The following is an 18,219-nucleotide window of genomic DNA, read 5'->3' on the forward strand; positions in this document are numbered from 1 at the left end:
GTGCTATTAATAGGTTAATAAGTGCAACTAAATACCTTTTGCTGTGTTTTTGGAGTTATTTCTGGGTTTCTCTGAGCTCCTGGCATTTTCTGCATTTATTTACATAGGTAGCTTCCTGTTCTGTTTTACTACAACTACCATGGTGCATTGAGATTCACTCACAGCTGACTCGCGCTACTTCCCCCTCTCACTCACTCCCTCTCAGTTATCCTAGCTAGCCCACCTGCTACTAGCCCTTCTCAACTAACTAACTCAACCTACACCCCCATCCCATCATACTAACCTGTCTTCCTGTCCAGATCTTCTGGGCAAGGGAGATCACTTCCTTCTGTGGGGCTGGATCCTCCTCTTCTTGACGTCTTCCAGCTGTCCATGCCTGCACAATAGAATTGGAGTGCCAGGTGCAGCAGAAGAAGAGGTCTTGACGTCTGTTCTGTGCCCAGAAGATTCAGACCCAAAGATAGGTAAGCATGAAGGGGGCGGGTTAGTAAACGTGATTCTCTGTTTCCAGCAACTGGGAAATGAAATATCACCAGAAAATCTGAACGTGTGCCTGTAGCGGTCACATGACTGCTCTGACGATCTAGGTAAATATAGATTTTTTTTTGCAAAATAAGTTAGAAGGTAGACAGAGAGTGGGTGTTTAGCTTAGTGTAGAAATACCATTTTATACCGGACAAATCCTTCAACTATGGTTACATAACTAGTGTAGAGACAACTATGTAGTTTTAGGACTCCCTGCACTAGCTCACTCTCGCACATGGAACCTTTGAGATGAGACAGAATTTTAAGCCAGAGTCTCAATTCCGTGCACCAGAATTGAAATCTCCAGTCAGGACCTAGTGTAGGCCAGGTATATCTCATATCAACCTATTTCTGTGAGTTGTGTACATTTTTTGGGCTGAGGTCATGATGCCCTCCATGATCTCTACCCACTTTTGAGAAAATGTGGTAAGCAGAGCACAACATGAACTATGAAGGAAATTAAAACTTTTCTCCAAAAAATGCCTTTGTAACTATTTTATTAAAGAAAAGTGTAACCCTAAAGTCATAATGCATGTCACCGGCTTTTTTCAGCTTCTCTTGTTCTGTCTTTGGGTCTGTAAAAAAAAAAAAAAAAAAAAAAAAAAAAAAAAAAAATGGACAACAGATGTGTAGCATCAGTTTGTTGTCTGTAATTTTCATGGACTCGCAGACTTTAATGAAGCTCTGTGGTTTGCAAAATGGACCAAAACAGAACATGTGCAGCATCCCAGAGTGCTACTGCTTTAATTGTCTTTTGTGTCTCTGGCTTATGTCAGTGTGTCCCAACCTCTATATTCAAACCTTATGCCTGGGTAAAGCCCTGGCCTATTACAGGCCGCTGGGTGGGTTTGAAGGAGACTTTTGTCTGCAGGACGACCATTGAGGCCTCAGTCTAGAGTGTGTAGCTGAGACATACTTCAGAAACATCACTGCATGCCAACACTGAGATTGGACTTCAGAGGCCATCCATACAGCCTCTAGAAGGAGAAATTATTGCCCTATGCTCATCTGGAGACAGCCCTGAGAAGGGAGTGTTGGCAGACAGAACTTTGGACTCTGTGTCAGGAGGAGCAGTGGAGTTGACTCGGGACTAGAGATGAGCGAGTACTATTCGAAATGGCAGTTTCGAATAGCACGCTCCTATAGGAATGAATGGGAGCGGCTGGCACGCAGGGGGTTAAGCAGCAGGACGCCAGCCCTGCTGCGTCCATTCATTCCTATGGGAGCGTGCTATTCGAAACTGCCGTTTCGAATAGTACTCGCTCATCTCTACTCAAGACCTTAGCTAAAGGTAACCAGATCCCTGTCAGGACTATACTGCACTACTGTCCCTGATATCCATAGCTGGGAGTGGCACATGAGAGGACTTGTAGTTGGAGTGAAGTCAATCTTAGAACCTTTATCATCCTTGGGCACCCTCCTAAGAGCAAGACAGGGAGGTTGGACAGTGAGAGACTACTACCCTCATTCTGGAAGCTGTAGGTTGTACCTTCCACAGTTGCTAAAATAAAGCACTATCCTCTTTCACTGCACTACTGGCTGCCTGAGTCGTTCCTTCTTTAAAGGGGTTGTCTGAGTTAAAAGCTAATTCCTGCACTAATCTAAACACCCTCCCTCCATCTACTTTCTAAATAACCTAATTTAGCAAAAATGTATATTTACTCACATCCCTGGGGTGGTCATTTGCTGGTTATCCAGTGACGGTCCATTTCCAGAAATGGAATGTCACAACTACTCACCCCCCTCCACTATACTTGCCTCTCTTCCTTCCAATCTTCCTCCTGCAGGACGGCTCCTCCCTGTTTTCTGATGGCCGGTGCGCGCAATAGTCCTGATGTTGCTCTGTAGCCCATAATCCACCTCTACTGCGCAGCTCCCATGCCTGCGCAGTAGAGTTGGATCGTCAGCTACAGAGCAGCGCTGGGACTGTTGTGCAGGCCAGCAGAATTCGAAAAGAGGGAGGGGTCGTCCTGCAGAAGGAAGACTGGAAGGAAAAGAGGTAAGTATAATGGGTTGTGTTGAAGCTACATAGCAGGAAGCTGAACTACATAATCAAATGCAGAAGATTCCAGGAGCTTTCAGAGACACCCAGAGATCACTCTAAGGCCCCACGGTGCGGAAACGCAGCTTTTTTTGTTGCAGATTGCCAAAGCCAAGAATGGCTACAGAGGGAATGGGCATTATATAGGAAGTACTTATATTTCTCCCTTCTGTTTAGTCCGCTCCTGACTTTGACTCAAAAAACTGCAACAAAATCTGCAACAAAAGAAGCTGCGTTTCCGCATCGTGGGGCCTCAGCCTAAAGGTATTTGGGTGCATTTATTAACCCATTAATAGCACTAACAGACCTTTTTTAAAAAAAATTACCGTATTTTTCAGACTATAAGACGCACTTTTTTTCCCCAAAATTTTTTGGGAAAAGAAGGGTGCGTCTTATAGTCTGAAGGTGGCGCCTGGCATCCGCTGTAATAGAGAGACGGAAGCCGGCAAGTGATAGACGCCATTACAGGTGCCGGGGCCTGAAACATCGCTGCGCTCCTCTGCCCTGCAGGGCAGGGCTTCATGCAGGGCAGAGGATCGTAGCGATGTCTCAGGCCCCGGCGTCTATCCCTCCCCGGCATCCACCTCTCTAGTACAGCGGATGCCGGGTCAGTATCGGTGGCCCCTTCTCCCCCGGGGCCGGTCCCCACCGGCCCCGTACCTGTAGAGTTGCAGGCCGGCTCCTGCGCGGCGATATCGCAGGAGCCGACCTGTTCGGGTGACAGCCGGGAGCCTAATGAGGCTCCCCGGCCTGTCACGGCTATTTTAGTATTGCGGCTGGTCTCTATGACCAGCCGTAATACTAATAGACAGAATGTCCCATAGACGGCAATACAGTTGTATTGCCGTCTATGGGACTTGCGATCAAGTGACCGCAGGCTCAAGCCCCGAGGGGGGGGGGGGAATAAAATAGTAAAAAAAAAAAAAAAGCTTTAAAAATATGAAATAAATAAAAGTTCTAAATCACCTCCTGCTTTTTTTTTCAATACAAGGTGATCTAAGCAATAGATATCCCCCAAAATGGTATAACTAAAAATTACAGCTGGCCCCGCAAAAAAAACGCTCTATGCGTCCCCGTACAGCTGCAGGGTCACCTGTCAATGTGGCCTTGCAGCTGTTGCAAAACTACAACTCCCATATATTAAATATTTTACCAGTTTTTGCTTCAAAAATTTTTTTCCCTATTTTCCTCCTCTAAAACCTAGGTGCGTCTTATAGTCCGAAAAATACGGTAAATAAAAAATTTTGCCTGGAAAACCCCTTTAACATCAGGGCTATTCCGAACACCATCACATCGGCTCAGAGAGGAGAGGTCTGCTCTCCAGCTGGAAGCACCCCGGGGGAAACTACTACCATCACCATCAGGTAATGCTGCAGGACAACCCCACTTAGCGGTGTCCGGCCCAGAAGCGGGGCTGGGGTGCGTGGTTGAGTGTGCTCGGTCTAGCTGATGTTACCTCATCCGCACTACTACTCCCATCCTTCAGTTCCCTCCATCTGGGTTGTAAGAAATGGATTTTCATACAGTCCGTGATTCTCACAGGGATCACGTCTGCAAAATGCAGACATGTGCATAACTCTTCTGTGCTATTACACATCCCTGTTGCTACACTTGAGTTTCCTGAAACTACACGTGTGTTTTGTGATCAGTGCTAGTAATTTTCATTGCTGTAGAAAAAACAGCATATGTATTAAAGCAACTACACGCATGTAATAGCACATCTGTGAAATATGAGCTGGAAAATCCTGTCTTTACATCACCTGGGAAATACACTGGTCTGAATCTGGCCAGCAGACCTGGAATCCTAGCATCATAGTAATACATGGCCCCATTTATTGATCTCTTTGAGCCTAAGCCTCAGTGAACAGGAATAGGACGTCCTGAGTTTTGAAACAGATAAAGTGACAGCATCGAGCCAGACCTCATGTTATACCGTATGGGCAGGTGAGAGAGACAAATCAATGAATTGCTCGCTCACTTTCTAAAGTTGTGATGGGTCACAACTACTAAAGAGCACAGTCATAAATAAATGGTAGGAGAGCAGCCAGATCTCTGTCTCCTGGACTTCAGGAAACAAGAAAAAAATGGACCAACCAAATTCGAACAGACTGGCACAATGTTCAGCATTAATCTAATGGAGTAAATTTGGGTGTTCTTTATTGATAGAACAGGCACACACAAAGCGTTTCGGGTTTGATCATTGTACGGTCCGTTCGGGTTTGGTTGGTCCATCTTCATCATGTCCTGAGTTTTGTCCTGGGTTTATGGCCTCGTACACAGGCCCATGAAAATACATGTCCGTGTGTATGGGTCCATAGAAATGAATGGGTCAGTGTACTATTCATGAGAAACACAGCTAAATTGTGTGCATGAGGCCGTAGTCAATATTGTTATTTATATGTTCTAATAGGTAACCAGCAATAAGGCAAACAGTACTACCATACACAGTGCCTATTTTTTGCCACTTCTCTTGTTGGCAACAATTTGACCCATACTTGATTAGTGGGGGTTCCAATAGTCACATCCCCGCTGATCCTGCACTCCTCACCTATTCAGTGGTAGGTGATACAGGATTCTGACTGTAGTAACCCTTATATAATAACTACAGTCATTCACTGTACAGTATTTTTCCCTAATATATACTGTAATTTACATCTTCCATCTCTCTCCTTATAATGGGTGAGAGGGGAGTCAGAGAGGGAGTAGTGATAAAGTATTTCTAGGAACAGAAGACTGATGCTGAGGGAGGGCCAGGGTCAGACAGACCGCAGAAGATAAGTGTACTGAGGTAGACAAAAGAGGGGATAGTAAGCAAAGTAAGATGCAGTGTTAAGAACATTACATCTTCTAGACGGACAGCAGCACACATAGAAGAGAGGAGAAGACAGCATATTTCAATAGATTGATATACTAAGCTGATGGGATCTATGGAGAAGTACACGTTCCTTATTTGGTTATTGCCCCTTGGAATTTTGTGGTCTCCAGTTTCCTCAGACAACACGGCTGAAAGCAAACGTCTTGATGAGACCCAAGTGGACAATGAAATGGGCACTCTGCGACGAAGAATCTCCTCTGGCACGCGTCCATACAGCCTCTCCCGATCGCCACTGGATTACCACTATTCTCCAAAACCAAAGCACTTGAAAGTCCCCCGTCTACTCCGAATACTCGGATCTTCCTTTGATCCATTCTGGATGTCTGTGGAGAAGCCTGTTGACAATGACACCAGCAGCCACTTATCTGCATTAAGCCAGGATCTTTTTGAGGGTGCCAGTCGCTACCGCAAGAAGCTTACCCAGGAGGCTCAAAACATTGACTTTGCATCACTGAAGCTTCCGGCAGAGCTCTCTGGTAACCGTAGCCATGTTGTACTCCATGAACTACGTCGCTGGCTGGTACAACGAGCTAGCTGTAAGCTAACGTTCACGTGGGTGGATCTGGGTCCTGTTTTTTGGCCGCGATGGGTGAGGCACACGGACTGTGATGAGAGTAATACTGCATGCTCCTGGCCACCAGGGATGGAGTGTCGCCAGGCGCAGCTTACTCAGATTAAGCTATTGGCTTGGCACTGCTGGATGCAGGATGCTGGCAAAGGCTGGGCATCCCAGAACTGCATGTGGAGACTGGTACCTTACCCAGTGGTGGCTGCTTGTAAGTGTGCCTGTAGGTAATACTGTATTACTGTACCTAGTGACATAACTTCTAGACCTGACCTCTATAGCTATAAATGTACAACTGGAACCAAACCTTTATGAATGATCATCACTAGACAATAAAGAAACTTTTCAAACCTTAAGGACATTTTTTCTGATTTATTTTGTACAGTTTTATATGGATAGTGCATGGCAGTGAAAGGATTAAAAATGGTCAGCGTGTGTCCCAGTAGGACATTGGTGCTGTTTATTAGAAGTCAGCTTAGACAGCTTGTCTGGGATAAGAGTGAAGGTCACAGGGTAACCCAAACATCTGGCAGTAAACAGGGTACAAGTAACCAGCGCGTGCATGTGTTCCTAAAATGTACTGTATCATTCCTTCGTGTTACAAGAAGAAGTCCATTCTTCTGCTCCTATGACCGAACAGACTGAACTGTAAAGCCATGTAATGATAGATACCAGTGGGCCCCCGGTACCCCACTGACTGTGAGGGGCTCTGTAAGGTATCTACTATGTTCTCCATCATTTTTCCATATGGAAGGGCCCTGCATGCAGCACCTTTTTGTCAGTGATTTTATGCTAATGCTAAAGTTTTTTGAGCCAAAGCCAGGAGTTGGTTGAGCAGAAGGGACAAGTACAAGAGCTACCTATATATTTTCACAAACTGTTCGCTGAGAACAATTGGGGTGTTACCCCTTCTAATCAAAGCGCAGGCAGGAGCTATCTATTCTCCCAAGGGTAACTAATATACTCTAAAACTTCACTTTTATTGATATATAAAATAAAAAAGTGCAACACATACACCACAATGGGTTAAAAATACAGCGATCAGTTACCGGACTGCTCTGGCGCCTCCTGCTTCATCCTGACACCACATCAAGTGAGTACTGACCTAATGATGCCATGTAGAGGGGACACTTCAAGGTGTGTAATCCCAACATTTTACAGGATGATACTTCTTTAGCATTTCCAGCTTCAGGCTAAAGCCCCACGTTGTGGAAACGCAACTTTTTTGTTGCAGATTTTGCTGCAGTTATTTGAGCCAAAGCCAGAAGTGGATTGAGAAAAATGGAGAAGTATAAGAGATTCCTAGATATTTTCCATTCCTTCTGTAGCCACTCCCGGGTTTGGCTCAAAAAAAAAAAAAAAAGCAGCAAAATCTGCAACAAAAAAAGCTGCATTTCCACAACATGGGTCCTCAGCCTCAAAGCAGATTTGTCCCTTCCAGTTCTAGTGATTTTCTGAAGAAAATGCAGGTGTAGGCTTTAGTGATATGAATTAACTCTGCACATGTTGAACTCAATTTTTTAGGAGTGTTGGTGCATGTAACTATTTGGTTTCCACTTTTAGCAACTAATATACATTTATTTACATTTTATTACTCGAGCATAAGCCGACCCGAATATAAGCCGACCCCCCCCCCTAATTTTACCACAAAAAACTGGGAAAATTTATTGACTCGAGTATAAGCCGAGGGGGGAAATGCAGCAGCTACTGGAAAATTTCAAAAACTAAAATGGTCGGAGTTCTTGGGTGCAGTAGTTGCTGGATGATGGGAAAGGGGAGGGGGTGTTTTGGTTGTCTGTCTGCCTCTTCCCTGAGCTTGAGGACTGGGTTTTTTTTTTTTTTTCCCCACTTTGAATTCAGCCTGGCTGAATATAGAATATCTGCAGTGCTCCTTCCCGACGGAACAGGAGCACTGCAGATCCCCTATATTTAGCCTGGCTATAGTCAGACTGAATTCCAATTGGAGGGGAAAAAAAAAAAAACAGTCTCAGGGAAGGGGCAGTTAGACAACTTTTTTTTCTAGCTACGGCGTTTACCGTACAGGGCAAATATTTTTATAGATTGGTAGAGCGGGTGTTTTCGGACACAGGGATACCGAACGTGTATGTGTTTCACAGTATTAGTTTTATATGTGTTCTAGGGAAAGGGGGTGGGGGGGTGATTTGAATTTTTTATACTTTATCTTTTATTTACCGGTATTTTAATTTTTTTTTTGCATTTATTAGACCCCCTAGGGGTTTTGAACCCCAGGAGGTCTGATCACTAATGCAATGCATTACAATGCTAATGCATTGCAAAAATCGTCATTTCTTTTGTAGGCTGCATAGAGCAGCCTGCAAAAGAAAAGCACTGCAGCCGGGGAGCCTTTACAGAGGAGCTGAGGGGAATCCCCGGCCGCTGGCAGGAGCGCGGACCTGAAGGGGAACTGTGGCCGGCCACCAGCAAAAGCACTGAGGGGAATCCCCGGCAGACTCGGCTGCCTGGATTTCCTCTCAGCACTTCTGCCAGTCGCAGTTCCCCTTCAGATCCGACAGCCGAGGTCTTCCTTCTGGTACGGTCACGTCCGCTCTCTCCAGGATCATGGCACCTGCCGCTTCCCCGCAGCGGAGGGCATCTCCACTGTAACTCCGGCATTACCACTGTAAGAAGGAAGTGGAAGTGCCAATTCTAATGGCGACCGCTCTAGAGCAGAGCGGTCGCCATTATAGCTACAGACTACGCAGCTACCGTAGTTATAGACCCCGCATACAGACACCGGGGCGGGTGCCGGGCCGCAGCATCGCCATGGCGATGCTGTTCATTTCAAACTGCAGAAGTACTTTATGGTACTTCTGCCAGGAGCATGGAGATGCTGCGGCCCGGCACCAGCCCCCGTGTCTGTAACTACAGTATTACCGTAATGACCCAAATATAAGCAGAGGCGGACTTTGTCACCACAAAACTGTGCTGAAAAACTCAGCTTATATGGTATTATAATAGTAATAAAACATTCACTTTAAATCAAAGTTGCATGAGGGTGCCTGTTCACATACAGTACCAAGTGGCATACATAGTTATGGGGGGGGGGGAGGGGGGTTAGTATGATTTTTTTTTTTTTTTTAATTTTGCAATTTAGGTTTTATTTGTCCACCTCAAAACTGTGAAAATTGCCCTGGCTACTGGAGTGGCAAAATTTCCCAAGATCCCTTGAAGCGAAAGGTTCAATAATATACAACACACAGCTCTAATTTTATTCATGACAGAATAACCAATGTCATGATTCAAGTCATCTCCATTATAGACAATTTTTGATACAAATTTGCATGAAACTTCACATTTTATTCCATGTAACAGGTTATGATATAGAATTTGAGTGTCAGAACAAAGTTTGATCATTCCTAAATGGCAGCTCCAGCTCTTTCTTCATATATCTTGTTCTTTTGTGCTTTTCAGATAAAGGGTCACAGCTCAAATGGTCAGGCATGTCCACTGGCCTTCCTTCTGTTTTAGGACACAACTCCATTTTTACGGCCCACCTCTATAAATGCCTGCACACAGTTGTCAATGTCCTCATCGCTATGAGCCGCAGAAATCTGGACACGGATGCGAGCTTTGCCCTTAGGAACCACTGGAAAGCTAAATCCGATGACATAGATGCCTAATATATTTAGAAAGAAAAAAATAAATAAATAATTTAGAAATTGGAGAACTTTATGTCCAAACAGCACAAGGAATGAAATGGGGTTTTAGTGTCTCTAAATGTCTGGTTAGGAATACTTTATAGAAATAAATACCATATTTAAAATTTAGCCCAGGCGGTTGTCATGGCTGGAGCACTGGGTAAGCAGTAATGAGAGTATTTTTGGTTGTCTTTTTTACTTTGGATATTGCTGCATAACTCAGTGAAGGGTTATTATTGAATTATGTTCACACTGTATTTCGGCACTACATTCAGCAACTAAATTAGCAAATCCTCAGAAATACCCAATAGGTAGATTAGAGTACCTAACATTACCTGCTCAAAGACTAGCCCTGACCAGTATACATTGGCCTTGGCCTCAACTTTATAAAAAGAGTCTGTCAGCAGGAAAATTATCATAAAAAGGACAGTACCTTGTAGGTCGGCTTCTACACTTCCAAAGAAGTCTCTTATTCTGCCTTGCAGCTCCATTTTTATGAAAATCAGCATTAGGGTGCGTTCACATGATGTAACGTTGCGCGTGATCTGGCACGTATACACGTGCCGGCAGATGACGCGCTCAAAATACTCCCATTCGTTTCAATGGGAGTTAACGCAGCGTATACGCTCCTAACTCCCATTGAAATGAATGGGAGCATTTTGAGCGCGTCATCTGCTGGCACGTGTATATGTGCCAGATCACGCGCAACGTTACATCGTGTGAACGCACCCTTATTATGCAAATTAACAAAAGAGCTTTAGAGTAGTGTCTTTTGCTGCCAGGGATTTGCTCTCTGTTTGCAGTTAGGGGCAATAATGTGAAGCAAACAGGGAACTGTAACTCAAGGCAATTATAATCTAATAATTATCTGGAGCAGAGATAAGTCAGGCGATAGAGGACACGTCACTAAGGCCCTTTTCAGCTAATTTGCCAAAAAAGAAAATCCAGATTTCCATGAAAATGGAGCTGTGATGCTGAAAAAGAAAGACCTCTTTGGAAAGTGTAGAAGCCGCCCTACAAGGTAATGTCATTAATCTGATACTTATTTTCCTGCTGACAGACTCCCTTTAATGAAAAGCATAACAGACCACAAAGTCAATGCAACTATTAAAAACAAGGACATTTTTCTCCAATGAGAGTTAATGCCCAAAAACTGTGTGACCCATAGGGGCCATAGGGCACTGGGAACTTCCAGTATCACATAAATGGAATAGAACAGTTTTCCTTATACCTTGCTTTACTTTTGGATCCCTTCTTGACTACCATACTAAAAGGGAGCCTACTATCCCCCCCAAACAGTCAACCGCTACCAGTGTAATATAGAGGACATTACAGCGATGAACTCCAGACCTGTGTTATGTATGTCACGTCTGTAGATTTGAACGAAAACATCTTTGAAGAAGTCTTGTACAAATGAGGCAGCTGGTGCATTAGGGACGGGCCTTCGACTCCCTGGAGTACTGTGCTGGCTGTTCAGGTAGGATTGGTGAGGTTATAGCAGTAGGAAAATAAGATTACATTGCACTGGGTGGTGCAGGAAGGAGATGGTAGGGTGTGAATGACAGGAGCAAACCTCCAGGGACCTGAAGGCTCGTCCCAAGTGCACCACTTACATAAGTACTCAAAGGTTTTTTTAATCTCCAAATCTAGAAAAAGAGACACAGATAGCAAGGTGAGTTCATCACTATAATTTGCCCCATAACATGGTGGTGACAGATGAATATTGGGGGGGGAGTAGACTCTCTTTTAAGAGTTTGCCAACAAAGATAACCTATCTACATGGTAAAAGATAAGTTGTAGACAGGTGGGACTGCAGGGGTCCACCAACCATGAAAATGTGATTACCATTAACCCTTGCCTAAGTAATGCAGCAGTCATGTAGGTGTGCTGCTGCTCCAATTCACTTTATGGGAATGCTGGAGATAACAGACTTGTGTATTTGGCCACCTCTGGCAGTCCTATACAAATGAATGACGCTAGCAATATGGGGTGCAGAGATGGAAATCACTAATGGGCCCTGGCGCCTAAGAGGACACCAGTATCACGGATAAAATATGTTAAGAGGGGGTGCTGCTACAATTTGCATTGAGGCCCAGGAGCTTCAAGTTATGCCTCTGAATAAAATGGCAGTACTACTGTACAACCATTGTTACAGTCAAAATAGGAGTACAGGGAATCCCTGCATTTGTGACCTGTGAAAAAGGGATAAGTTGTCTTTGTGCGCAAACCAATTTAAAGATGGAACCCATCCTGTCTACATATTGGTGGCAAATGCCAAATGAAAGTCACCCATACAAACCTCTTTCTAACATATCATCTGCCATTGTTGCAGCCAGTCTAGCATCGCCAAGCATCACTGGACAGATTGGATGATCCTTTCCAGAAATGGTAAAGCCTGCGGCTGTCATCTTGTTACGGAACCTAAAACGCACAATTAGTTTTTGCCAGTTATATTGTAATAAAGGTAAATGGCTAATATTAGATGTAAATCATGACCCAGGCCAAGACAAAATAAATAAATGGGAGTAGGTGACACTGTGACTTGGACAAGCCATGAGGTAGATGAAATACTTGGAAATTGGATGAAGGTACTGTGAAAGTTCTAGCTTCTGTAGAAGGAATTTCATCACCACCTATAACTCAGGGAATACCAAAATCAGGGCAATCCTCCAGCATTGGCACATTCTTCTCAGTGACCAGCACCTAACTAAATTACTCCCCAGCAAACCAACTCTGACTTTCAGAAGATCTACAACCTTACGCAACATCCTAGCACCAAGTAGACTCCGGAAAAAAACCCTACCCCACCCACAAACCTTATCCAAAAACCACTGGGGGTGTACCATTGTGGCCACCCTAGATGTCTGTTGCTCTAATATTAAACACAAAGCCACATCCTTTCAATGAAATGTGACATATGAGTCTTTCCCCATTCTAACACATCTAGATTGCTCATCAGACTATGTGATATATTTATTAGAATGCCCCTGTGGCCGCCAATACGTGGGTCGGACAATCCAGCCATTCCATTGGCGGATCAATGGGCACAGGACTAATGTTTCAAAAGGGTATCTGAAACATAACTCGTCAGCACACTTTGCCAGTGCCCATAACAGCAAATTTTCCAATACTACCATTATGCCAATTGAACAGATTCCTACAGCCATCGCAAATCGGTTTCAAAAGTTACGACAGAGAGAATCATATTGGATATTTAAGCTTCAAACCCTAGAACCCAACGGTAGAATCGTCCTTTTGATTCATCTTCCCGTTGCCCACTACCACTATCACTTACCTGTCGCCTTTGACCCTTCAATATGTATATCCATCTTAATTTCCCAATTATTTGTTTTTATTTAATGTGTATCTCTATATCATTAATGATATATTTATGTATTGTTATACATTACAAACTGTCTATTTCACCTCGCTGACATGTCATGCATTTGCATCTCTCTGTATCTACTTATTTATCCACTTTATGCCCTTACATGCATTATATCTGATACTTTTTGGTCCTGTTCCCCTCCCCCCCACACACACATCAGGGTATATATATATATAGTGGGGCAAAAAAGTATTTAGTCAGTCACCAATAGTGCAAGTTCCACCACTTAAAAAGATGAGAGGCGTCTGTAATTTACATCATAGGTAGACCTCAACTATGAGAGACAAAATAAGAAAACAAATCCAGAAAATCACATTGTCTGATTTTGTAAGAATTTATTTGCAAATTATGGTGGAAAATAAGTATTTGGTCAGTAACAAAATTTCATCTCAATACTTTATTATATATCCTTTGTTGGCAATGACAGAGGTCAAACATTTTCTGTAAGTCTTCACAAGGTTGGCACACACTGTTGTTGGTATGTTAGCCCATTCCTTCATGCAGATCTCCTCTAGAGCAGTGATGTTTTGGGGCTGTCGCTTGGCAACACGGACTTTCAACTCCCTCCAAAGGTTTTCTATAGGGTTGAGATCTGGAGACTGGCTCGGCCACTCCAGGACCTTGAAATGCTTCTTACAAAGCCACTCCTTCGTTGCCCTGGCGGTGTGCTTTGGATCATTATCATGTTGAAAGACCCAGCCACGTTTCATCTTCAATGCCCTTGCTGATGGAAGGAGGTTTGCACTCAAAATCTCACGATACATGGCCCCATTCATTCTTTCATGTACCCGGATCAGTCGTCCTGGTCCCTTTGCAGAGAAACAGCCCCAAAGCATGATGTTTCCACCCCCATGCTTTACAGTAGGTATGGTGTTTGATGGATGCAACTCTGTATTCTTTTTCCTCCAAACACGTAAAGTGGTGTTTCTACCAAACAGTTCCAGTTTGGTTTCATCAGACCATAGGACCTTCTCCCAATACTCTTCTGGATCATCCAAATGCTCTCTAGCAAACTTCAGATGGGCCCGGACATGTACTGGCTTAAGCAGTGGGACACGTCTGGCACTGCAGGATCTGAGTCCCTGGCGGCGTAGTGTGTTACTGATGGTAGGCTTTGTAACATTGGTCCCAGCTCTCTGCAGTTCATTCACTAGGTCCCCCCGCGTTGTTCTGGGATTTTTGCTCACTGTTCTTGTGATCATTTTGACCCCACGGGGTGAGATTTTGCGTGGAGCCCCAGATCGAGGGAGATTATCAGTGGTCTTGTATGTCTTCCATTTTCTAATTATTGCTCCCACAGTTGATTTCTTCAATCCAAGCTGGTTGCCTATTGCAGATTCAGTCTTCACAGCCTGGTGCAGGGCTACAATTTTGTTTCTGGTGTCCTTTGACAGCTCTTTGGTCTTCACCATAGTGGAGTTTGGAGTCTGACTGTTTGAGGGTGTGCACAGGTGTCTTTTTATAGTGATAACAAGTTTAAACAGGTGCCATTACTACAGGTAATGAGTGGAGGAAAGAGGAGACTCTTAAAGAAGAAGTTACAGGTCTGTGAGAGCCAGAAATCTTGATTGCTTGTAGGTGACCAAATACTTATTTTCCAACATAATTTGCAAATAAATTCTTACAAAATCAGACAATGTGATTTTCCGGATTTGTTTTCTCATTTTGTCTCTCATAGTTGAGTTCTACCTATGATGTAAATTACAGACGCCTCTCATCTTTTTAAGTGGTGGAACTTGCACTATTGGTGACTGACTAAATACTTTTTTGCCCCACTGTATATATATATACAGTCCTATGAAAAAGTTTGGGCACCCCTATTAATCTTAATCATTTTTAGTTCTAAATATTTTGGTATTTGCAACAGCCATTTCAGTTTGCTATATCTAATAACTGATGGACACAGTAATATTTCAGGATTGAAATGAGGTTTATTGTACTAACAGAAAATGTGCAATATGCATTAAACCAAAATTTGACTGGTGCAAAAATATGGGCACCTCAACAGAAAAGTGACATTAATATTTAGATCCTCCTTTTGCAAAGATAACAGCCTCTAGTCGCTTCCTGTAGCTTTTAATCAGTTCCTGGATCCTGGATAAAGGTATTTTGGACAAACAATTCAAGTTCAGTTAAATTAGATGGTCGCCGAGCATGGACAGCCCGCTTCAAATCATCCCACAGATGTTCAATGATATTCAGGTCTGGGGACTGGGATGGCCATTCCAGAACATTGTAATTGTTCCTCTGCATGAATGCCTGAGGATTTGGAGCGGTGTTTTGGATCATTGTCTTGCTGAAATATCCATCCCCGGCGTAACTTCAACTTCGTCACTGATTCTTGAACATTATTCTCAAGAATCTGCTGATACTGAGTGGAATCCATGCGACTCAACTTTAACAAGATTCCCGATGCCGGCATTGGCCACACAGCCCCAAAGCATGATGGAACCTCCACCAAATTTTACAGTGGGTAGCATGTATTTTTCTTGGAATGCTGTTTCTTTTTGGACGCCATGCATAACGCCTTTTTTTATAACCAAACAACTCAATTTTTGTTTCCAAAATGAAGCTGCCTTGTCCAAATGTGCTTTTTCATACCTCAGGTAACTCTATTTGTGGCGTACGTGCAGAAACGGCTTCTTTCTCATCACTCTCCCATACAGCTTCTATTTGTGCAAAGTGCGCTGTATAGTTGACCGATGCACAGTGACACCATCTGCAGCAAGATGATGCTGCAGCTCTTTGGAGGTGGTCTGTGGATTGTCCTTGACTGTTCTCACCATTCTTCTTCTCTGCCTTTCTGATATTTTTCTTGGCCTGCCACTTCTGGGCTTAACAAGAACTGTCCCTGTGGTCTTCCATTTCCTTACTATGTTCCTCACAGTGGAAACTGACAGGTTAAATCTCTGAGACAACGTTTTGTATCCTTCCCCTGAACAACTATGTTGAACAATCTTTGTTTTCAGATCATTTGAGAGCGGGCTGTCCATGTTCGGCGACCATCAAACTTAACTGAACTTGAATTGTTTTGTAGAAAGAAATGGTCCAAAATACCTTCATCCAGGATCCAGGAACTGATTAAAAGCTACAGGAAGCGACTAGAGGCTGTTATCTTTGCAAAAGGAGGATGTACTAAATATTAATGTCACTTTTCTGTTGAGGTGCCCATATTTTTGCACCGGTCAAATTTTGGTTTAATGCATATTGTGCATTTTCTGTTAGTACAATAAACCTCATTTCAATCCTGAAATATTACTGTGTCCATCAGTTATTAGATATATCAAACTGAAATGGCTGTTGCAAACACCAAAATATTTAGAACTAAAAATGATTAAGATTAATAGGGGTGCCCAAACTTTTTCATAGGACTGTATATATATATATATATATATATATATATATATATATATATATATATATATATATATATATATATATATATACACACACATACATGCACAAACACACCTCATGGCAATACAAGGCCTGATATGGTTCTAAGGCGATTGCTGGCCACCTCCTGCTGTAAGTAACTCTTCATTACCCATTAGCATTACACTGTAGCCCTTACAGGGATCCACAACTAATAAGCAAAAGAATGTCTTTATTGCAACCTATGACATGTTTTATGGGGATTTCTTGTTTTATCAGTATACTACCACTTTACCACCCTACTTAGCAACTTCAAGTTTGCGCATCACTATCTTACTAGGATGTTGGTCTAGGTTTTGGGGACCCCCACCTTTCCATATGTCCAAAGTTTTTGATTTAGCCGACCTAGAACTGCACTCCCCCCCCCCCCCCCTTCTTTATTCAGAGCTTGCTGGGACAAGCATACTCTCCTATACCTGATATTCGATATCTATCATATGATTTTTTTATTATGACCATTACCACCTTTCCATCTATCTGTTTACCCATGTACAGTATGTCTCTATCTGTCAACCAAGTCTTACCATGTTTTTTTTGTTTCTTTTTCTAAAAAAAAATCTTTGTTTAGAGCTGCTGAGAGACAATCAGATCTCCTATACCTGATATTTTAATATATAAGGCCTGTGCTGAGTTTTCCCCTGGGTCATGGCCCATACACATGGCTGGCCATACTTCTTTCCCATAAAACCAGTCTGATTTGGGGAGTACCATGCAAGCATGAAAATCTGCAGATCGAAGCCCTTTTTCTGGCACAACTGACACATAAAACATTGCCACACCACATAGAAACTAAGAGAGAGCTGCCAGAGTCTTATTTCAGGATACACCCTGACATTCTGGGACAGATGGCAACTATGGCTATAAGGGTGTCAGAATTACCCTCTGATAACCGGAACAGACCGACCATAACATCCATCCCTCTGGAGGACTAGATTGGTACCAAAATATCAATGCACACCCAAGACTTTCAATGGTCACCATGTGGTAGCGCAGGACACAGTTACCATGGTACCAGTATAAGGTGATGCGGCCACACACCTTGAAGAGATGGCCAGTTCTCCTGTCAGAGTGTGTGGTTTGCTTAAGGGCTAGTTCACACGGGGACATGGACGCTGATTTTGACAGCTGATTTCGCGGCCAAATCAGCCTCCATAAAATGGAGCCCTATGTGAATTGCTAGCTTTTTTTTTTTCTGCTAGCTTTTTTTATTGCTAGCTTTTTTTGCTAGCAGAAAAAGAAGCGACATGACCTTTCTTCAGGCGTTTTCCGCCTGAAAAAATGAATTGGAGTCTATTGGGCGCTGAAAAAACAGCTAGCGGTTTTTGGTCGCTTTTTTTTGCAGCTGTTTTGGCAAAAACAGCGACTGAAACAGCTAGCTGTTTTTTATCACACTTTTGGAAGTGACATCCCAGAGGAGTGGCCATGGGTGTTGGCTGCTTCCTGCAGCCATTTTGTGACAGTACTCATCACAGCACAGCACATCTGGATACAGCAGCATTCATTGGGCTCCCTTCTCTCCAGGAAATTTTATTTTTTGATATCAAAGATAGCAGCTTGCTATGAAGTAGCAGTGAGCTCTGCTCAGTTGGAGATGTGTGCTAAAATGGCGCCTACAGACAAAAAGGGGTTGGTTTTGGCCATGCCCAGTGGGCTGGCTAGTTAAAAAATGGGCTGGGGGAAAAAAAAAGCTTCAAAAAAACAGCGACCGAAAAAGCGTCAAAAACAGCGTCC

General features: G+C 43.3%; 2 protein-coding genes across 2 annotated transcripts in view; one reads left to right on the forward strand and one right to left on the reverse strand.

Moving 5' to 3' along the window:
• Positions 1-5,484: 5,484 nt before the first annotated feature.
• Positions 5,485-6,237, forward strand: LOC142217839 (noggin-like). Its single transcript, XM_075286159.1, has one exon. The coding sequence runs from the start codon at positions 5,485-5,487 to the stop codon at positions 6,235-6,237; it is 753 nt and encodes a 250-aa protein (XP_075142260.1).
• A 3,026-nt stretch (positions 6,238-9,263) lies between these two features.
• Positions 9,264-18,219, reverse strand: part of GCAT (glycine C-acetyltransferase) — a 28,798-nt gene continuing 19,842 nt past the window's right edge. Inside the window, exons 8-9 of the mRNA XM_075286242.1 lie at positions 11,965-12,086; positions 9,264-9,643 (exon numbers count right to left, since the gene is read on the reverse strand). Coding sequence (XP_075142343.1) covers positions 9,492-9,643; positions 11,965-12,086 — 274 coding nt within the window. The 3' untranslated portion in view covers positions 9,264-9,491. The remainder of the gene's footprint in view (positions 9,644-11,964; positions 12,087-18,219) is intronic.

Source organism: Leptodactylus fuscus, chromosome 9 (genome assembly GCF_031893055.1).
Source record: "Leptodactylus fuscus isolate aLepFus1 chromosome 9, aLepFus1.hap2, whole genome shotgun sequence".
Classification (NCBI taxonomy): domain Eukaryota; kingdom Metazoa; phylum Chordata; class Amphibia; order Anura; family Leptodactylidae; genus Leptodactylus; species Leptodactylus fuscus.